General features: G+C 54.8%; 1 protein-coding gene across 1 annotated transcript; it reads left to right on the top strand.

Moving 5' to 3' along the window:
* The first annotated feature begins 13,626 nt into the window (after positions 1 to 13,626).
* H3-3a (H3.3 histone A) lies at positions 13,627 to 18,311 on the top strand. Its single transcript, XM_090341569.1, has 4 exons — positions 13,627 to 13,731; positions 14,675 to 14,824; positions 15,083 to 15,236; positions 17,790 to 18,311. Exons 2-4 carry the CDS (start codon positions 14,697 to 14,699, stop codon positions 17,916 to 17,918), a joined length of 411 nt encoding a protein of 136 aa, XP_090197695.1. The 5' UTR covers positions 13,627 to 13,731; positions 14,675 to 14,696; the 3' UTR covers positions 17,919 to 18,311.
* The last annotated feature ends 2,790 nt before the right edge of the window (positions 18,312 to 21,101 follow it).

Below are 21,101 nucleotides of genomic sequence, written 5' to 3'. Positions count from 1 at the left end.
TGTGCACCAAGCCCTGAGTTCGATTCCTTGATACAACATACACGAAAAAAGCTGGAAGTGGTGCTATGGCTCAAGGGGCAGGGCGCTAGCCTTGAGCAAAAAGTGTCTAAGAACAGTGCCCAGACCCCGATTTCAAACCCTAAGATTGGCAAAAACAAAAAAAGAAGCCTAGAGACAGTGCCCAGCGATGCAGAAACCAAAGCCCAAGGACTGACACAAAATAATAATAGGTTCAGGATGCCAGCTCTGGAGTCAGCTGCTGACCAAATCCTCAATATCTGTACTCTCCACTTCAGACAGGCAACTCGTCCCTGCCTGGCGTTCCTGTCTGCGGAGGGGGGGTGGTCATGGGTGTGGAAGGATGAAGGAACAAGCCAGTGGCCTGGCCTACACTGGGCTCCCCATTGACTTCCGGGAGAGAGGCAGAGGGGGCCCCGGGGAACCTTGGAGGGGCGCACGCACGTTGCTCCTTCAAAGACTTGCTCCTAGTCTTCTGTCTAGAACCAAAGTTGAGAAGCTAGCAGTTCCCCTGGTGCCCACCGGGCGGGGGTGGGGCCAGTGGTCAGTGTCCTTGCTGTGTCCCCCAGGTTCAGGGTACACCGCCAAGAAGCGGCTGCCCAGCTGAGGCGCCCGGGTTACAGAGGGTGAACACGCCTGGGCTTTACTGACCCAGCAGGCCTCGTATGGTCTGGGGATTAGGTGCCAAGAAGGAGAAACTGGGTTGAAGGATGGCCACACTGGGCCCCAGGGGACTGGGTGGGACAGGAAGGGAGGGGCCTCTGCTCTCGCTCTGCAGCTCCCCCCCCCCCCCCCCCCCCCCCGCCAGGTGCTTCTGCTTAGTTTCCTTTCACTATTTTTGTGTGACTGGGATCGAACCCAGGGCCCAGCACATGCTGCAGCCTGGTTCTGCTGAATCCTCTCTTCCATGCCCACTGTCTATCCACAGCATGAGGCAGGAGTGCTGAAAGAAAGGCAGAAAGGCAGCAAGGCAGAATGCCGAGAGCCAGGCCAACCTGGGGACAGGACAACAGCCTGGTCTGTCGGCAGTGGGCCCGTCTAATCCCTGCACACTCGAGGCTCATCTCCCATAAAATACAGGCATTCCCCTTTCATGAGCCAGTGTGAACAGAAAAGAGAATCGGTGACTCCACCGAGCTGGTGGTGGTTTGGTTTTGCTTCTTCAGAGCTTCCTGTGGCCAGAGAGGAACTGGAGGTAGATCAGGACAGAGCCTCCCGCGAAACTTCCTCTCCTCCTCCTCTATTTCTTGGCCCCAAGTGCAGCATCTTCCCCGGCCCCTGTTCAGAGCCTCTTCTTGATGCTCCTTAAGGTGTGTCACCCTTCAGAATCCCTTTCTCTAACCTGCACTTCTGCCCGGGTTTGGTTAGCCAGTTTTTCCTCATTCCCAATATTCACTAGAATGTGGATGTGGGGCCGGGAGTATGGCCTAGAGGTAGAGTGCTGGCCTAGCACGCACCGATTCTTAGGAACCACACACCTAGAAAAAGCCACAAGTGGTGCTGTGGCTCAAGTGGTAGAGCTCTAGCCTAGAGAAAGCCCAAGGACAGTGCTCAGGCCCTCAGTTCAAGTCCCAGCACTGACAAATTTTAAGTTGGTCACACTTTATTATTATTATTAATTATTATTTTATTATTATTATTGCCAATCCAGGGCTTGCACCAGGACCTGAGCACTCTCCTTCAGTTTTTTTTTTTTTTTTTTTGGCCCCTTTCTCCTTCTGGCCCGGCTCGCTCCGGCCCGGCTCGCTCCGGCCCGCTGGCTCGGCTCGCTCTGGCTCGGCTCGCTCTGGCTCGGCTCGCTTCTTTCGCTCCCCTTTCTAGTTCAGGCCCAGCTGCTCCGGCCCGCTGGCTCGGCTCGCTCTGGCTCGGCTCGCTTCTTTCGCTCTCTGTCGCCGTCGCGGTCTTGTCTCTGCCACTTTTCCGGTTTGGTTGTGTCTCGTCTCTGCCACTTCCGGCTTGGTTGTGTATGTGGGATACCGAGGAATCGAACCCGGGTCTTTGTGCATGCTAGTCAAGCACTTTAACCGCTAGGCCAAACTCCCAGGCCACTCTCCTTCAGTTTTTTCTCAAGGCTAGAACACTACCACTTGAGTCACAACACCACTTCTGGCTTTTTCTATATCTGTGGTACCAAGGAATGGAAGCCAGATCTTTGTGCATGCTAGGCCAGCACTCTACCAAACTCTTGACCCTGATTAATTAATTTTTAAAAAATTAAAAAAAAATCAGTCCAAATCTTGGAATTCTGGCTCCATCTTTACCACAGACCTCCTGAGGGTTCAGTAAAGATGGCTTCGGAGCTTTGCCCAGGAGCTGGTGCTGCTTTAAGACTCCCTCTGTGGCCGGAGGAGGTCCTGAAGGCAACAATCTCAAGCAAGCCCTGAGTCAGGCAAGGCTGGCTCAGGAATCCAGAATGATCAGTCACTTCTATGGATTGTCCATCCTCACGGTCCAACTCTGCTCAAACCTATTCCACCTGCACACCTCCACCTGCACACCTGCACCTGCACACCTGCACCCGGACACCTCCACCTGCACACCTGCACCTGCACACCTGCACCCGGACACCTGCACCCGGACACCTCCACCTGCACACCTCCACCTGCACACCTGCACCCGGACACCTGCACCTGGACACCTCCACCTGCACATCTCCACCTGCACACCTGCACCCGGACACCGGCACCCGGACACCTCCACCTGCACACCTCCACCTGCACACTACTACCTGGACACCTCCACCTGCACACCTCACCTGCACACCTGCACCCGCACACCTTCACCCGGACACCTGCACCCAGACACCTCCACCTGCACACCTCCACCTGGACACCTCACCTGCACATCTGCACCCGGACACCTCCACCCGGACACCTCCACCCGGACACCTGCACCCGGACACCTCCACCTGCACACCTCCACCTGCACACCTGCACCTGGACACCTCACCTGCACACCTGCACCCGCACACCTCCACCCGGACACCTGCACCCAGACACCTCCACCTGCACACCTCCACCTGCACACCACCACCTGGACACCTCCACCTGCACACCTCACCTGCACACCTACACCCGGACACCTCCACCTGCACACCTCCACCTGCACACCTCCACCTGTACACCTCCGCCTGCACACCTCCACCCGTACACCTCCACCCACACACCTGCACCCGGACACCACCACCCAGATACCTCCACCTGCACACCTCCACCTGCACACCTCCACCCGTACACCTCCACCCACACACCTGCACCCGGACACCTCCACCCAGACACCTCCACCTGCACACCTCCACCTGCTCACCTGCACCCGGACATCTCCACCTGCACACCGCCACCTGGACACCTCCACCTGCACACCTGCACCCGGACACCTGCACCCGGACACCTCCACCCGCACACCTCCACCTGCACACCTGCACCCGGACACCTCCACCTGTACACTTCCACCTGCACACCAACACCTGGACACCTCCACCTGCACACCTCCAGCTGCACACCTCCACTTGCACATCTCCATGTACACACCTCCACCTGCACACCTCCACCTGCACACCACCACCTGGACACCTCCTCCTACACACCTCCACCTGGACACCTCCAAGTGAAAACCTCCACCTGCACACCTCCTCCTGGACACCTCCACCTGTACACCTCCACCTGCACACCTCCTCCTGGACACCTCCACCTGCACACCTCCTCCTGGACACCTCCACCTGCACCACACCTCCTGGACACCTCCACCTGGACACCTCCACCTGCACACCTCCTCCTGGACACCTCCACCTGCACACCTCCTCCTAGACACCTCCACCTGTACCCACACACCTCCACCTGGACACCTGCACCCACACACCTCCACCTGCACACCTCCACCTGCACACCTCCTCCTGGACACCTCCAGCTGCACACCTCCACTTGCACATCTCCATGTAAACACCTCCACCTGCACACCTCCACCTGCACACCACCACCTGGACACCTCCTCCTACACACCTCCACCTGCACACCTCCTCCTGGACACCTCCACCTGCACACCTCCTCCTGGACACCTCCACCTGCACACCTCCTCCTGGACACCTCCTCCTGGACACCTCCTCCTGGACACCTTCACCTGCACACCTCCTCCTGCACACCTCCTCCTGCACACCTCCTCCTGGACACCTCCACCTGCACACCTCCTCCTGGACACCTTCACCTGCACACCTCCTCCTGGACACCTCCTCCTGGACACCTCCACCTGGACACCTCCTCCTGGACACCTCCACCTGGACACCTCCTCCTGCACACCTCCACCTGCACACCTCCTCCTGGACACCTCCTCCTGGACACCTCCACCTGGACACCTCCTCCTGGACACCTCCTCCTGGACACCTCCACCTGCACACCTCCTCCTGGACACCTCCACCTGCACACCTCCTCCTGCACACCTCCTCCTGGACACCTCCTCCTGCACACCTCCACCTGGACACCTCCTCCTGGACACCTCCACCTGGACACCTCCACCTGGACACCTCCACCTGCACACCTCCTCCTGGACACCTCCTCCTGGACACCTCCTCCTGGACACCTTCACCTGCACACCTCCTCCTGGACACCTCCTCCTGGACACCTCCACCTGGACACCTCCTCCTGGACACCTCCACCTGGACACCTCCTCCTGGACACCTCCACCTGCACACCTCCTCCTGGACACCTTCACCTGCACACTTCCACCTGCACAAATCCACATGCACACCTCTACCTGCACACCTCCCCGTGCACACCTCCACCTGCACACCTCCTCCTGGACACCTCCACCTGCACACCTCCCCCTGGACACCTTCACCTGCACACCTCCCCCTGGACACCTCCTCCTGGACACCTCCACCTGCACACCTCCTCCTGGACACCTTCACCTGCACACCTCCCCCTGGACACCTTCACCTGCACACCTCCTCCTGGACACCTCCACCTGCACACCTCCTCCTGGACACCTTCACCTGCACACCTCTACCTGCACAAATCCACCTGCACAACTCCACCTGCACACCTCCCCGTGCACACCACCTGCACACCTCCGCCTGGACACCTCCACCTGCACACTTCCACCTGCACACTTCCACCTGCACACCTCCACCTGCAAACCTCCACGTACACACCTCCACCTGCACACCTCCTCCTGCACACCTCCACCTGGACACCTCCACCTGGACACCTCCACCTGCACACTTCCACCTGGACAGCTCCTCGTGGACACTTCCCCCTGCACATTGCACCTGCACACTTTCACCTGCGCTCTTCTTCTTGGATACTTCCACCTGCACACTTCTACCTGCTCACTTCCACCTGGGCAATTCCACCTGCACACTTCCTCCTGCACACTTCCCCCTGGGCAATTCAACCTGCACACCTCCACCTGGACACTTCCACCTGCACACTTTGACCTGCTCACTTCCCCCTTCACACTTCCCCTGATCCCAGGGCCCACAGCCTGTCAGCCCCAGGAATCAGTAACTAGGACCTGTGTACTCGGGTGATGGGAGTATGAGTGGGCTTTCCCCTCCCCTTCCCTCCCCTTGGTCTGGGGCTGTCCAGGGCCTTGCACTAGCTAGCTACACACTACAAACAAGAGAAAGCTACACCCTGAGCCCAGGTTTATCTTTTCCTTTTTCTCTTTTTCTTTGCTGGCAGATGCTCTACTTCTTCCACCATAACCATCAGTGAAAATTAGTTTTCACTAATTTTCAAATAGGATCTCACTTGTTGGGCCAGCCTAGATCCCCATCCTGCTATCTATGCTTCTGCTTTCCTTGGTATGGTAGGTATGTACCCTTCTCCCAGAGCTTTGGTGGAGATGGGATCTCTAGACTTGTTTTGCTTTGGCTGGCCTCTGCCCTCTCCTCCAATCTTCGCCTCTAGTTAGGGTTACTAACAACCATTTCCACACCTGGCTTTAAGTCTTCCCTTTTTTTTTTTTTTTTTTTTTTTTTTTGCCAGTCCTGGGCTAGAACTCAGAGCCCGAGTACTGTTTGAGCCACAGCACCACTACAGCTTTTCTATGTATGTGGTACTGAGGAACTGAACTCAGGTCTTTATGTGTGCTAGGTAAGCACTCTACCACTAGGTCAAACCTTTTCTTTTGTGGGTCCTGGCCTGGGTGCTGTCCCTGAGCTCTTCAGCTCAGGACTACTGCCATACTCCTGAGGCCACAGCCCCACTCCCCCGCTTTTTTTTCCTCTAGTGATTAATTGGAGGTGAGTCTTTGGGTCAATCCTCGGATCTCAGCCTCCTGAGTAGCTGTGAGCCACCATGCCCAGCTTCTTTCATTTTTCTTAGGTGCAGGTTCTGGAGTTAGAACTCAAGGTCTGGGCACCGTCCTTGATCTTTTAGCCTGAGGCTAGTTAGTGCTCCACCACTTGAGCCACAGCTCCACTTTTTTTGTAATTCATTGGAGACAGAGTCTCTGGAGTCTGTGGCTCGCACCTGTCATCCTGGCTATTCAGGAAGCTGAGATCTGAGCATTGTGGTTCAAAGCCAGCCAGGGCAGAAAAGTCCATGAGACTCTTACCTCCAAATTAACCTTGTGGAAAACCAGAAGTGGAGCTGTATCTCAAAGTGGAAGAGCACTAGCCTAGAGCAAGAGAGCTCAGGGGACGGCACCCAGGCTGGGGAAAAAAAAGAAAAAGTCTCACAGACTTTTCCTGCCCAGGCCGGCTTGGAATTGTGACTGTCTGACCTCAGCCTCTTGAGTAGTAGGGCTCCAGGTGCAAGCTCTGGCACCCACTGAGTTGTTTCTTATATACTCTGGGTTCTGAATAATCACCCCAGAAGGGGCTGGTTCTCCATTCACTCGATTGCTTGGCTCTTGGCATCTTCAAAGCTGTCATGTAAGAAGCAGGGACAGTAGTACTGGAGCCCCTGCTCCCCTCAGTGACACAGCAGGAGTCTGGAAACCAAACCCCAGCTGACCAGACTGGGCTGGCTTTTGTTGTTGGTGGTGGTCATGGGATTTGAACTCTGGGCCTGGGCACTGTCCCTGAGCTCTTCAGCTCTAAGGCTAGTGCTCTACCCTTGAGCCACAGTACCTCTTCCTGTTTTCTAGTGGATAATAACTGGAGATAAGAGTCTCATGGATTTTAGTGCCCAGACTGGCTTTGAACTGTGATCCTCAGATCTCAGCCTCCTGAGCAGCTAGGATGACAGGCGTGACCATTGCACCCAGCCTTGGGCTGGCTTTTGAATCTGAGTGACTATGGTAGTCTAGGAGTGTCACTTCCATGCACTGGCCAGAAACTGCCAAGGGTTTATTATAGAGAGGAAAAGAAATCAAAGTATATCTCCACACCTTAACCATTTCCACCCTCCTAAATCAGAACAAATGCGAGAAAGGAAAGAAGCCTGGGGAAATGAGGAGAGAGAGCCCAGGAGAGGGACAAATTTAATCCAAGACACAGAACAGCAGAGCTGGCCTCTGCCTCCCAGGAACTCTAGGAGAGGAGCAGGAAGGCAGGACCTGTGCCCCATGGGTGAAGACCCTGGCTATACCCCACCAGTCTGCTAGAGAAAAAGACAGCCACACACACTCACTGGGCCACACTGTCTACTGTGTGGATTTGTCTCCAGCGTTTTCCAAACTTCTTCCCACTCCAGGCAAGTATTGGGAACAGCCCCCCTCCCCCACCCCCGACTATGAATGCCTAGGGTCCCCTGCTCCCATGAGCCCTGTCCCCGAGGAACAGGTGTCCCTTCAGATTCTGGTGACCCCCCCCCCACACACACCTCCTGCCAGTGCTTTCCATACCAGGTCTGAGACACTTACATTGTTTTCATCTGTGATCCTGATGTAGCCTAGAAACTTTTTTTTTTCCTGGGCATTTTAATCACAGTATACAACAAATTGTGCCTGTTTAATTAATCCCCCAATAAATGAACAAATGAATTAAGTTTCAGGCTATCCAGCAATATCTGGGGGAGGGGGTGTGTGGAAGTGCCAGTCTCGGGTCTTAAACTAAGCTTAGGCGCCATCCCTGAGCTTTCAGGTTCTGAGCTAGCATTCTACCAGGTGGGCTACCACTGCACTTCCAGCTTTTTGGTGGTTAATTGGAGCAAAGAGCCTCACAGCCTTCCCTGCCCTGGTCGGCTTCAAACCTCAATACTCAGATCTCAGCCTCCTGAGAGTTAGCATTACAGACATGAGCCACTGGTCCCCAGAATACCTTTTAATTAAGGTTTCATCTAGTCATGTGGAGGAGATGGAAAGATTCGGGGACGGGGAGGCAGCTAAGTAAGCATCTATCTGGGTTTTGCTCCTGCACAAGCTTGGGTGGTGCCAAGTGGAGGACAGGAAAGTAAAGCCAAAGTCCCTGCTCTTCTGACTCGGGATGAGACCTGTGAGGCTTCTTCTCTCTTACTGCACCACAGGCCCGACTTGCTTTGCAGGGGGAAATGGTCTGCTGGGTACTTCCTCAATAAAGCCAGTCATCTTGGCCACTTCGTGGCCACTATACTTACCACTGTCGTTTGGTGCCACTCACCTGTGTGTCCTAGACTTGGAAAATAATTCCCTTCTTTCTGTCCATGCTGTCAATCAGGCCACATGTCTTTTTTTTGGTTGTTTTTTGTCACTCCTGGGCCATGAACTCAGGACCTGAGCACTGTCCTTGAGCTTTCTCAAGGCAAGTGCTTTACCACTTGAGCTACAGCACTACTTCCACCTTTTTCTGTGTAATGTGGTACCAAAGAATTGAACCCAGGGCTTTGTCCATGCAGGCAAGCGCTCTACCACTAGGCCAAGCTCCCAGCTCCTTATTTGGGTTTTTGTTTTCTTTTTTCCCTTTCCCCTGGTTTCTCTGGCTTCGAAGGCTCTCATAATGGCCCATGATTATTACTGCAATGAGAGGTTTCTTATTGTTTCGTTAGTTTTAAATATTTCTATTACAAAAACAATGTAATTGTGAAAATTTTGGAAAAGTAACCTGGTACGTGGGTGTACTCAGGTAGGCACACAGGTGTGTGGATCTCCCCAGCGGAGTCCTAAATAAGCACACCATCTTATACCTTATTTTCAGTAACATCTGTTTTGTAAACATGTCAACTGTGGAGCGAGGCACTGCGCCTCTGGAGTGAATGGGTCAGAATCCAGCTCCACCAGTTCTCAACAGGCCATTATTGCGTGTGGTCATTTCAGGATTCTGTGCCAGTGCTCGGGCCGACCTCCAGGCCGCCCAGCGCTGTCCCTGAGCAGCAACTGCTCAAGGTTAGCACGCTATCTCTTGAGCCACAGCACCACCTCAGCTTTATATGAGATTAACTGGAGGTGAGAGTTTCACAGACTTTCCTGCCCAGGCTGATTTCAAACTGTGCTTCTCAGATCTCAGCCTCCTGAGTAGCTAGGATTACAGACATGAGCCACAGTACTCAGTCCTGGGGCTTGGGCTCAGGGCCTGAGCGCTGTCCTTGGGCTTCCTCAAGGCCAGAGCTCTCCCACCTGAGCCTCAGCACCACTTCCAGCTGTTTTTCTATGTGTGTGGCACCGAGTGCATGCTAGGCAGGCACTCTACCACTTAGCCACACTCCCGGCACCTGTGGTCTCGTTTTTGCTTGTAACTTGTGCTCTACCACTTGAACCACACTTCCAGCTCAGCTTTTCTGCTGGGTAACTGGAGAAATGAATCTTGCACACTTTTTCTGTCTAGGTTGGTTCTGAACTACAGTCTTCCAGTTCTGAGCCTTGAGTATCTAGGATTACAGGAATGAACCACTGGTGCCCGGCTTTTTTCTGTTGGATTTACTTTTGTTTGTTTTTTGTCATGAGGCTTGAACTCTGGGCCTGGGCGCTGTCCCTGAGCTCTTCAGCTCAAGGCTACAGCCCTACCCCTGGAGCCACAGCCCCATTTCCCATTTTCTAGTGGGTCATTGGAGATAAGAGTCTCAAGGTCTTTAGTGCTCAGGGCTGGCTTTGAACCTAGATCCTCAAATCTCAGCCTCCTCAGTAGCTTGGATGACAGGTGTGAGCCACCATGCCTGGCTACCCCTTTTCTTTTTTCTTTTCTTCTCTTTCATCTTCTTCTTTTTTTTTTTTTTTTTTTTTGCCACTCCTGGGCTTGAGCTCAGGGCCTGAGCACTGTCCTTGGACTTTCTCAAGGTTAGAGCTCTGCCACTTGAGCCTCAGCACCACTTCAGGCTTTTTTTTTTTTTTCTATGTATGTGGTACCGAGGAATCGAACCTGGGTCTTCATGCATGCTAGGCAAGCACTTTAACCACTAGGCCAAACTCCTGGCCCCATCTCTTTCATATTCTTTTTTTTTTTTTTTTTGCCAGCCCTGGGGCTGGAACTCAGAGTCTGAGCACTACCCTTGGGCTTTTTCAAGGCTCTACCCCTTGAGCAACAGCACCACTACCAGCTTTTTCTATGTATGTGGTACCGAGGAATCAAACCAGGGTCTTCGTGCATCCTAGGCAAGCACTCTACCACTAGGCCACACTCCCCACCCCTGAACTCCCTTCCCCGCTTAATACTTACTTAAGCATTACCCAGTGCCAGTGGCTCGCGTTCACAATCCTAGCTGCTCAGGAGGTTGAGTGTGGAGAGGTCACCGTTAGTCTAGGTCAACCCCGATAGAAAAGTCAGAGAGATCCTGTATCAAAACAAACAAAGGCATGTATGATAGAACACCGGCCTAAACTCCAGTGTTGCCCCCACCCCTCGCAACGTGCCAGTCTCAGTAGTAGAGATTTTCTTGTGGGTCCTGGGGTTTGAAATCTGGACCAGGGTGCTATCTCTGATCTTTTGTGCCCAAGGCTGTCACTCTACCGTTTGAATCACACAGCTCCACTTCCAGCTTTTTACGTAGTTAATTGGAAGTAAGAATTTCACAGACTTCTGCCTGGACTGGCATCAAACCTCAATCATCAGATCTCAGCTTCCTGAGTAGCTAGGGTTCCACAGCCACCAGCGCATGGCTAGAAGTAGAGACTTCTGCCTAGCATGGGTCTGAGATCCTGAGTTCTACCTCCAGAAATAACTGTCATGACACACACACCAGTCCTCCCCGCACTCCAGAGACTGAAATAGAAGGATCATGAATTTGAGGCCAGCCTGAACAATTTAGCAAGTCCCAGGCTAGCAGGAGGGATTGGGGAGTGTCTAGAATTGTGAATGAAATTCACCACGAAGTTGCACTAATCCCTTGGCTTGCATGATCATTGGGGATTCTTGTGTTGCTCTGGATCTTACAGGGTGAAAAACACTTTAATTTTCTGTGCTGGCTCTTCAGGGCAGAGCCGCCCCCCAGACCCCTACCCACCTTCCAGTTCCCGGGGCCAGGAGAACACCTGCATTTCCCAGGAACGTCTCTCACTTACAGAAACTGCCTAGGTACCATGCCAAGGTGCTTGAATAGGGAAGAAAGAGGAGAACAGAGCCGTCCAACACTAACCATGACCCAGAATTGATAAACCTCCAATGAACCAATCCTCCTAGCCACCTTCCCGTGAGAGTAAGAGACACCCTGCAGCTCATCCACACCAGCAGGCAGGTCTTTCCAGATCTGGGTATCCTGCAAGTAAAGCACAGCTACACGTGTGACGATTTGATAAGAGTGCCACTTTTTGCTTATTCACCCATCAAATGTTTATTGTTTGGCACAAGCTGGGTATGATGGAAACTGATGTATAAAACACCACAAGCCCTACTAGCAGTAAGTGCACAGTCTAGAGCAGAGAAAACCACAAATCAGCCAAGGGGTCTGGCATCGGGGCTCACGCCTAGAACCTAGCTACACAGGAGGCTGAGATTTGAGGATCTAGGTTCAAAGTCAATGTGGTTAGAAAAGTATGAGACTCTTACCTCTGATCAACCATCAAAAAGCTGGAAGAGGGGACCCCTGCTCTCCAGGGAACTGGAGCCAAGGCCCTGAATCGAGCATAATGGCAGGTGAAGAAATCGCCCAAGACAACCAGTAGAAATTCACTAGTCTTTGTCAGCATTGGAAGAGACGCTGAAGACCCTGACATCTGTATTTAGAAATGAGTTCTTTCAGAAGTGGGATCTACTCAAGCAAGCATACGTGGATTTTGTTCCTGCATACACAGAAAAAGTGGGAAGTAGTGCTCAAGTGGTAGAGCTCTACCCTTGAGAAAGCCCAAGGCTGGTGCTTAGGCCCTGAGTTCAAGCCCCAGGACTAGCAAAAAATGAATATAAATAAATGAATAATAAATAAACAGTGGAGGAGGCTCACGCATGTACTCCTAGCTACTCAAGAGGCTGAGATCTGAGGCTTCACGGCAAGAGGACGTGAGACTGTTACCTCCAGGTAGTGGGGCTGAGGCTCACAGGTAGGGGGGCGGTGGGTAGCCTTGGGCTGAGGAGCCAGGGACAGCGTCCAGGCCAGAGTTCAGCCCCATAGCAGACGGCCACATGAAAACACCCTTTTCCCGGCCTTCGGTTGTGTGTGAACCGGTGCACGCGCTCTGCCAGTCGGGCTTGGCCCCAGGCCTGGGTGCGGTGGCGCGCAGCCTCCCCGGCCACCCCTTGAGCCCCAGACCTACCCCTGGCTTTTGGCTGGTAAACGGGGTGCGCTGTCCAGAGCGCGGCTGGCCTTGACCTGCGGCCTTGGCACCTCAGCCTCCTGAGCCGCCGGGGTCCCGGTGGGAGCCGCGGCGCTGCCCATCACCCGGCGCTCGGGCGTCCTGGGAGAATCCTTCCCGGACTGCACGGCCTTCCCGCAGCGGATCCTGCCTGGACCGCGGCCCTGGAAGCGGGGAGCAGGGAGTGTGAGAACCCCGCGAGGCTCCCTAGAGAGAACCGGCCCTGTCGGGAAGCGCGCGCAGCGGGAGGGCGGCGCCTTCCCGGAGAAACCCCGCCGCGGACGGCCGGACGCCGCTGCGAGGGCGGGAGCTCCCGGGGCGGCCCGCCCGGCTCCCCCGGCCCCCCCGGCCCGGCCCCCCCGGCCCCCGCCCGGCTCCCCCGGCCCCGGCTCCCCCGGCCCCGCGTCGGCGCACCGGGACGGCTTCCCCGGCCCCGGGCTCCCGGAAGGCCGGGGAGCGCTCGCGAGCGGAGCCGGCCCGTCCCCGGGCGCGCTCCTGGCTCCGGTGACCTTGACCGCCCGCTCCCGCCGCCGCCGCCGCCGCCTCCTCCTCCTCCTCCCCAGCCCGCGCGTCCGCCCCGGGGCCCCGCGGGCCTCGCCGCAGCCCGGCGTCCCGGGACCCGGGCTCCGCTTCCTCCACGCCGCGCCCGCGGGCCCGCTCCCCGCCCCTCGGCCCTCGCGAGGCGCCCGGGGACCGGGTGGGCGGAGGGGGCGGCGGCTGCGGGGCCTCGGCGCTGGACCCCCGGCGCCCCTTCCCCCGCCCCGTCCTCGTCCCCCCCTCCCCCGCCCCCCCGTCCCCCCTGTCCTCCCCCGTCCCCCCAGCGTGCCTTTTGTGTTTGTACACACTCGGCGCGGGGCGGCGCGCGGGGGCGGGGCGAGCGCGCGCCGGCGAACGGGCGCGCGGGGGCGGGGCGGGGCCTGGCGGGGCGGGGCGGGGCGCGCGCGGGGGCGGGGCCGAGCCTTCCCTCCATTGTGTGTGATTGGCTGGGCCGCCGGCGGGGGCGGGGCGCCGCGGGACGCGGACAGCCTCGGTGTCAGCCATCTTTCAATTGTGTTCGCAGCCGCCGCCGCCGCGCCAGCGCCGCTCCCGGACGCCAGCGCCGCCTCTCGTTCGCCGAGCTCCAGCCCAGGGAGAAGGGGGGTGAGTTTCCCCGCCGGCCCGCGCCCCGCTCCCCCGGGCCGGGCCCGCCGGCCCCGCGCCGCGCCGCGCCCCGCTCTCCGGCTCGGCCCGGAAACTTTTTGGCCCCGACACGGAGGCCCGGGCTCGGCGGCCCCGCGGCCCCGCGCCGCCCGGCCCCGCCGCCTCGGCCCTCGCCCCCTCGGCCTTTCTTCGGTTGGAGGCGGCCGGGCCGCGGCTCCCCCCGGGCCCCCGGCGCCGCCCGCGCGGGCCCCGGGCCGCCGCCCCCGCCGCCGGCCGCGGCTTCGGGGCGGGAAGGCGGCGAAACGGCCGCCGCTCCGCCGCGGCCCCGCTCGCCGCTCCCGCGCCGGCTGCCGAGCCGCTCCATCTTGTCTCCTCGCTGGCCGCCGACCGCGCTCCCCCCGCGCCTCTTCCCCATTTTGAAGGGGGAGGAGCGGCGCGCGGGGCCGACCTCGCGCTGCTCCTCTCGGGAAATGGAAACTTGACGCATTGGAGATGCAGAAAACTTTTGCATTGGGGGCGGCGGCACGTGGCGGGCCCGGGGCGCGGGCGCGGGGGGAGCCGCGGGGCGCGGGGCGCGCGCGGGAGGAGCCGCGGGCGCCGCCGATTGTGTCCATTTTGCTTGGGGCCTGGCGCCGCGTCCGGGCCCGCGCGCCGCGGGGACGGGGACGGGGCCGGGGACCGGGCAGGGGCCGGGCAGGGGCCGGGGACCGGGCAGGGGCCGGGGACCGGGCAGGGACCGGGCAGGGGCCGGGGACCGGGCAGGGGCCGGGCCGGGGCCGGTGCCGGAGCCGGAGCCGGGAGGCGCGGTGGGGCGGGCGCGGGGGCCGCGGTCCCCGCATCGTCCGGGTTCCGCGGCCCGCGCTCTGGGCGGGCGCGGGGCGCGGGGTGGGCCCGGCCGCGGCCCCCGCTTACGTCGCGCGGCCGGCGGCCCGGCGTGTTGCAGGTGAGGAAGGCCGCTCCGCGCCATGGCTCGCACCAAGCAGACCGCCCGCAAGTCCACCGGAGGGAAGGCGCCCCGGAAGCAGCTGGCCACGAAGGCCGCGCGCAAGAGCGCGCCCTCCACCGGGGGGGTGAAGAAGCCGCACCGCTACAGGTGGGCGGGGCGGGGGGCGGGGGGGGCGCGGGGGGCGGCGGCGTCCCGGCCCAGCTGCTGACGACCAGGGCGCACGTCGAGCAGCCAAAGTAAGTTGGCCGAGCTCCTTCTCACTCCGCGGTCGACGGTTACTCCAGAGCAGCCTCCGGGTCGTCAGGAGCGGGAGAGGAGCCGTCGAGTGGCTCGACGCTTTGAGGAATTAATGCGTAGTTTAAAACTGAGCCGAGTAACCATTGCTTGTCATGTTAATTCTTTAAGGCCCGGTACGGTGGCGCTTCGTGAAATTAGACGCTACCAGAAGTCCACGGAGCTTCTGATCCGCAAGCTCCCTTTCCAGCGTCTGGTGCGAGAAATTGCTCAGGACTTCAAAACAGACCTGCGCTTCCAGAGTGCAGCTATTGGTGCTTTGCAGGTACAGTGGGGGGGGGCGGTAGAAGTAAGAGTTTTTAGGGGGGCGGCCATGGTAATAGCGCATGCCTGAACAATGCTAGCTGCTTGGGAGACCCCACCTCAACTTTGAAGGTCTTCCTCTGGGGCCTTCAACCAAACTGGTGTGGTGGAAGTTTCTGTTCACCTGCATTTTTAAAAAATGTAATCATAAGCCTGGTAAGGTAGTGGACCTTGTCGTTAACATGAGGAAGGTTAGATTACTCGAGGTCTTGTACTTGAAAAAATGGCAACGCACAGTACACCTTCAAAGAGGCTTTTTTGTTTTGTTTTCTTTTTGGTTGGTCTTGGGCTTGGACTCTGGGTCTAGGCGCTGTCCCTGAGCTCTTCAGCTCAAGGCTACTACCACCCTACCCTGGAGCCATACCCCACTTCCTGTTTTCTAGAGGTTAGTTGGAGATAAGCGTTCCCAGGCTGGGCTTTGAAGAGCAATCCTCAGATCTCAGCCTCCTGAGTAGCTAGGATTACAGGCATGAGCCACCATGCCCAGCTAAAAGTTTCTTTGACATGGCCTAGTAGTGGTAGAGGGGTGTGTGTGTGTGTGTCCGGAAGTGTGGTGGTCTGGTTCAAGGGGTAAAGCTCTATCCTTGAGCAAAATGTGTCTAAGGACAGTGTCCAGGCCCTGAGTTTAAGGCCCAGGGCTGGACTGGAAAAAAAAAAGTTCTTGCACCATGCCTGGTGCTTTAAGTCAGAAGCTGTACGAAGCCCTGAGTTCTGTTCTATTTTACACAGAAAAAGCCAGAAGTGGTGCTGTGGCTCAAGTGGTTGAGATCTAGCCTTGAGCAAAAGAAGCTCAGGGACAGTGTCACAGGTTCTGAGTTCAAGTCCCAGGACTGCAGAAGGGGGGGGGGACCATGAATTCTGCTAAAAGTGATTGGGTGCGTCTATACTATGGAGTATATGAAGGAAGTTTTCTAACAGATTGTAGATTTTGATTTGAACAAGGAATGCTGACTCTTAGCTCCAGGGTTACAACTTTGGGAAATACTGTTCTGGAGGTGGTTTGATGTGATGTGTTTGTGACCTGCCAAGATTAAAATTTGAAATTACTACACGGTATTTGCTGGCAGCACATGGAGGTGTGATTAATATCGACTGCCTAAAGTAATGTATTTTAAATTGTGTGGGCAGCATTACTGTATCTCAAAATATGGTAAAACCACCACCTCCATCAGAAGCCATTAGTACCTTTGCAAACATGTCACAATCTGCATGTAATCCATTGGAGGGTTTTCAGGGTTGTTGCTGTGCTTGGCTTTTGCTTTGTGTGAGGAAGATCTGATAGGTGGATTCTACCATGAGGTGTAATTGGTTGAGCTGTTTCTATGGCTAGTCTAAACTCACTTGATTGGTGAATTCCAAACACAGGCATCCATTAAATTCTCAGTGGGTTGAAATTACTGAGAATTCAAGGACCAAAAATCTTTCTATGCTGTTACTTAGAGCTTTTCTTATAATAGCTCATTGTCTTTATTTTGTAAATCATTTAATACTAAATCAGAAATATTACCAAGATTTCCAGGATTGGTATAAAGTTAATTTTTTTCCTTGTGATTACTATGTTAGCAGGAATATGCTTAAAAGAACACGATTGCTTGCAAGGTCCCCCTCCCCACCAAGTGAGCTGTGGGCCTTGAGTTTGGGCTCTGTCCCTGAGCTCCTCTCAAGGCTAGCACTCCACCACTTTCAGCCACAGCTCCACTTCCAGTTTTCTGGTGGTTAATTGGAGATGGGTCTCAGGGACTTTCCTGCCTCCGCTGGCTTTAAACCTCCATCCTTAGATCTCAGTCTCCCGAGTACCTAGGGTAACAGACGTGAGTCACTGGCACCCAGCCCATCTAATATATTTTAACTTAAATGTCAGTAATATAGCCTTTGTACAGATGTATATTTTTTGTGGGTCATGGGGCTTGAACTCTTGATCCTCATATCTCAGCCTCCTGAATAGCTAGGATTACAGGCATATGAGCCATGCCTGGCTGGATTTTATTGCTTCTTTAAAAATGGTACTCCACCTCTGGTTTTTTCTGTTTGTACAATACTGAGGAATCAAACCCAGGGCTTTCTTGCATGCTAGGAAGCACTCCACCACTAGGCCACACTCCCAGTTCAGATGGTTTGTTTGGATCTATGACACTGCTTGACAGCATTTGGTGCTTTGGGGCTTGAACTCTGGGGGGTGGGGGGGCTCTCTTAAAGGTGAAGGCTAGCCCTACCACTGTTTAGCTACAGCGCCACTTCCGGGTCTTTTCTGTGTGCGCGCCTGGTACTGGAGAATTGAAGCCAGGCCTTCATGCATGCTAGGCAGGCAGGCAGGCACTCCACCCCTAGGCCACACTCCTCATCCCTTGGAAGTGCAGTTGTTTAAAAAATAAATAAAATAAATAAATAGAGCTTTATTATGCTTTAGGCACTTAATACTTTTAGCTTGAGTCCAAAGTCCCATTTTAATTCATACATTAAAAAATGTGTTAACTGTTGAAAACAATCATACTAAATATTTTTATTCCTGTTGCAGGAGGCAAGTGAGGCCTATCTTGTTGGCCTTTTTGAAGATACCAACCTGTGTGCTATCCATGCCAAACGTGTCACAATTATGCCAAAAGATATCCAGCTAGCACGCCGCATTCGTGGGGAGCGTGCTTAAGACCCACTAAGATGGGAAGCACTTCATTCTCTTAAGTTTTTTTTTCCCCCCTTTTCTTGTTATCAGTAGTTCTGAATGTTAGGGTTTTGGGTTTTTTTTGTTTTTGTTTTTCCTTTCCTCCCATGGGGTCAAAAGGTACCTAAGTATATGATTGCCAGTGGTAAAATAGGGGACAGAAATCAGGTATTGGCAGTTTTTCCATTTTCATTTGTGTGTGAATTTTTAATATAACTGTGGGGTTATAAAGCATTAATGCAAGTCAACACGTTTCAGTGAACAAGTTTCAGCAGTTCAACTTTATAACAATTATAAATAAACCTGTTAAATTTTTCTGGACAATGCCAGCATTTGGATTTTTTTAAATAAGTAAATTTCTTATTGATGGCAACTAAATGGTGTTTGTAGCATTTTTATCATACAGTAGATTCCCTCCATCACTCTACTTTTCTAACTGAGTTGTCCTACATGCAAGTATGTTTTTAATGTCTGTCTTCTGTGCTGTTCCTGTAAGTTTGCTATTAAAATACATTAAACTACACCTGCTTTTGATCTTTATTAATCACCTTTACCTGTTTCCATGTCAGGGTTTATTTATTTGCCAGTCTTGGGACTTGAACTCTAAAACTTTGTGGTCAAAACCAGTTTTTTTGTTTTTTTTTTTTTTGCCAGTCCTGGGCTTGAGCTCAGGGTCTGAGCACTGTCCTTGGATTTTTCTCAAGGCTGGGGCTCTACTACTTGAGCCTCAGCACCATTTCTGGCTTTTTCTAAGTATGGGGTACCAAGGAATTGAACCTGGGACTTCATGCATGCCAGGCAAGCACTTTAACCACTAGGCCAAACTCCCGGCCCTCAAAACCCCATTTTAACTCTGGGTATATTTGTTCTAAAGCAGTTCTCAAAACCTAGTCTGCAGGGTAGCCTGGAAATGAAATACGGAAAGTACGTTCAAGTGAACTTGTGTAATCCTCAGCTCAGGTCTGCATTGTCCAGACCAGGACAGTGTGTACTAGAAGGCAGGCTAAGTCCTGAGCCTGTCACTTAACCAGAAGCTCAGGGACAGCACCTGGGTGATGAGATCAGGCCCAGGCCCTGGACACGGATCTGAGACTTGTGCTCTGTTCACTGTGAATAAGGCTGGTGCTTGCGTGAGCCACACTTCCACTTGAGGTCTGGGTGCTGCCCCTGAGCCCCAGTTGAGCCAGAACTCCAGCTTCCTGGACTGGCATCAAGCTTTGATCCTCAGATGCCAGCCTTCCGAGGAGCTTGCAAGCAGGAGCCACCTGCGTCTGGCTTACTGGTTTTTTGAATTGGGTCTTGATTTTTTCCCTGGTCCTCTGTCCTGTTGGATGGTTCTGTAGTCTCTGCGTGCGTCTCCAAACCCATGCTGGCACAGAGCTGCATGTGCCCAGCATCAGTCTCCTCCTGTCACGGGTTACGGCCACTGCCCTGCCTTGTAGCTATTTTTCCTCAGTATTAGGGTTCAAACTCAAGGCCTTGCTTGATGGGCTGGTATTCAACCGAGACACACACATGATTTTTTTCTCAAGCCACCTTGGACTGTGATCCTCCTGTTGTGTTATTGCCCCCAGACCCAGCTTTCCTGTGGAGATGGAGCTGCATCTCCCTACAGCCCTGGTCTTCCCCACACTTCCCCTAGGCAGTTTCTACACTGAGGCACTGTGTGATTTCCAAATACCTGCTTCTTTTTTGCTGGTCCTGGGTCTTGAACTGGGGTGCAGGCTCTGCCCAGAGCTGCTTTTGCTGGAGGCTGGTGCCCTCCCTTGAGCCAGCCGCCTCCCACGTTCTTCTGCAGCAGGCCAGTATCCCAGCACCCCACCAACGGTGCCCTCCCTGCCCGAGACTGAGGATGGCAGTGCAAACCACACTCAAACTCTGGAAGTGGCTCCGGTGGGTGGCAGGCTGGGGCCTGGGAAGGGAAGGAGATGCACCCTGGAGGTGGGAGCCTGGCGCCTCCTCCTGGCTGTCCCCTCCTGGCTGGGGAGGGCTCCCCAGGCCCAGGAGGGCGACACAGGGGTGGGGGCAATGGTAAGTAAAAGCCTGATGCTCAGCTTGCCAGGCTGCTCGGCCTGCCAGGCGCCTTGGCAGCAGCTATTTAATGCAGACTAGGCATACAACCCGTGCTAAAAATACAACAAAGGAAAACCCCGAAGTCGTTAAGCCTATTTAAATAGCTTTTATTTTCTTGTTCTTGCGACTTTGAAGCTGCTCCTCACACAGAGCCACCCCAAATGTGCTCAGAGGTGTGGGCCATCTTCATGGAGAAGGGGACTGGACTCCTGGCAGGCAGAGGACTGGGGGTGCTCCTGGTTCTAAATGGAGATTCATCCAGCACGACTCCTGTGTCAAGAGCTTTGCATCCCTTGGCTGGTAGCAAGGCAACAACCCAGGCCAGGACAGGCTGCAGTTCACCTGGTAGAGCGCCAACCTAGAACAGGCTCAGGGACAGTGGCCAGGTCCTGGGTTCAAGACCCAAGACTGCTGTAATGTTCTATCCCGTACATAGAACATTATCAATACGTGAAAGAATTCTGCGCCATGCTAATGAATCCTCGCAGAAGCACAGAACATGTACTAACTCCTGAAAACCAGAGCACCCACCTCCAAGAAGGCAACAAAATACAACTGGAATCCAAAAAACAAGGGAAAATGAGCCAATAACAGAACTCAGGTCCGGTTCCCACACAGATATATGTTACTGTAATGGAAAGTAACTGTAGGATTAGATAGAAAAAAAAGGCCCAGTATGAAGTCCACTTCAATATTTAAATCTAAGCCAGGCAGGGTGGCTCACGCCTGTAATCCTACTCTGGAGGCTGAAATCTGAGGATCAAGGTTCAAAGCCAGCCAGGGGCACAAAAGGACCTGAGACTCTTTATCTCCAATTAACTTCTAAAAAACAAAGTGGGGCTTGGCTCCAGGGTATAGCAGTAGCCTTGAGCTGAAGAGCTCAGGTAACACCCAGGCCCATGACCCTGAAAACAAAACAAAAAGAAATCTACACGTGAATAAGACTGGGTAAGAGCTATCTACAGCTCAGGGGTAGAGTGCTGGCCTAATGTGTGTAAGGCATGGATCTGATCCTTAGCAACATGCACACACAAACACGCACAGGCACTAACAGGTCAACATAAAGAGAACCTTTAGCTGGGTTGGTGACACTCC

This window comes from Megascapheus bottae, chromosome 10 (genome assembly GCF_031878675.1).
Source record: "Megascapheus bottae isolate mThoBot1 chromosome 10, mThoBot2.hap1, whole genome shotgun sequence".
Taxonomy (NCBI): Eukaryota; Metazoa; Chordata; class Mammalia; order Rodentia; family Geomyidae; genus Megascapheus; species Megascapheus bottae.
Note: the sequence above shows the minus strand (reverse complement) of the source record. Positions and strands in the feature narration are given on the sequence as shown.

Bases quoted from the DNA above. Each gene is read 5' to 3' on its own strand.
- H3-3a (XM_090341569.1), top strand. From the start codon at position 14,697: ATGGCTCGCACCAAGCAGACCGCCCGCAAGTCCACCGGAGGGAAGGCG. The intron at 14,825-15,082 runs GTGGGCGGGGCG...TAATTCTTTAAG, and splicing joins AAGAAGCCGCACCGCTACAG to GCCCGGTACGGTGGCGCTTC. The intron at 15,237-17,789 runs GTACAGTGGGGG...TTCCTGTTGCAG, and splicing joins CAGCTATTGGTGCTTTGCAG to GAGGCAAGTGAGGCCTATCT.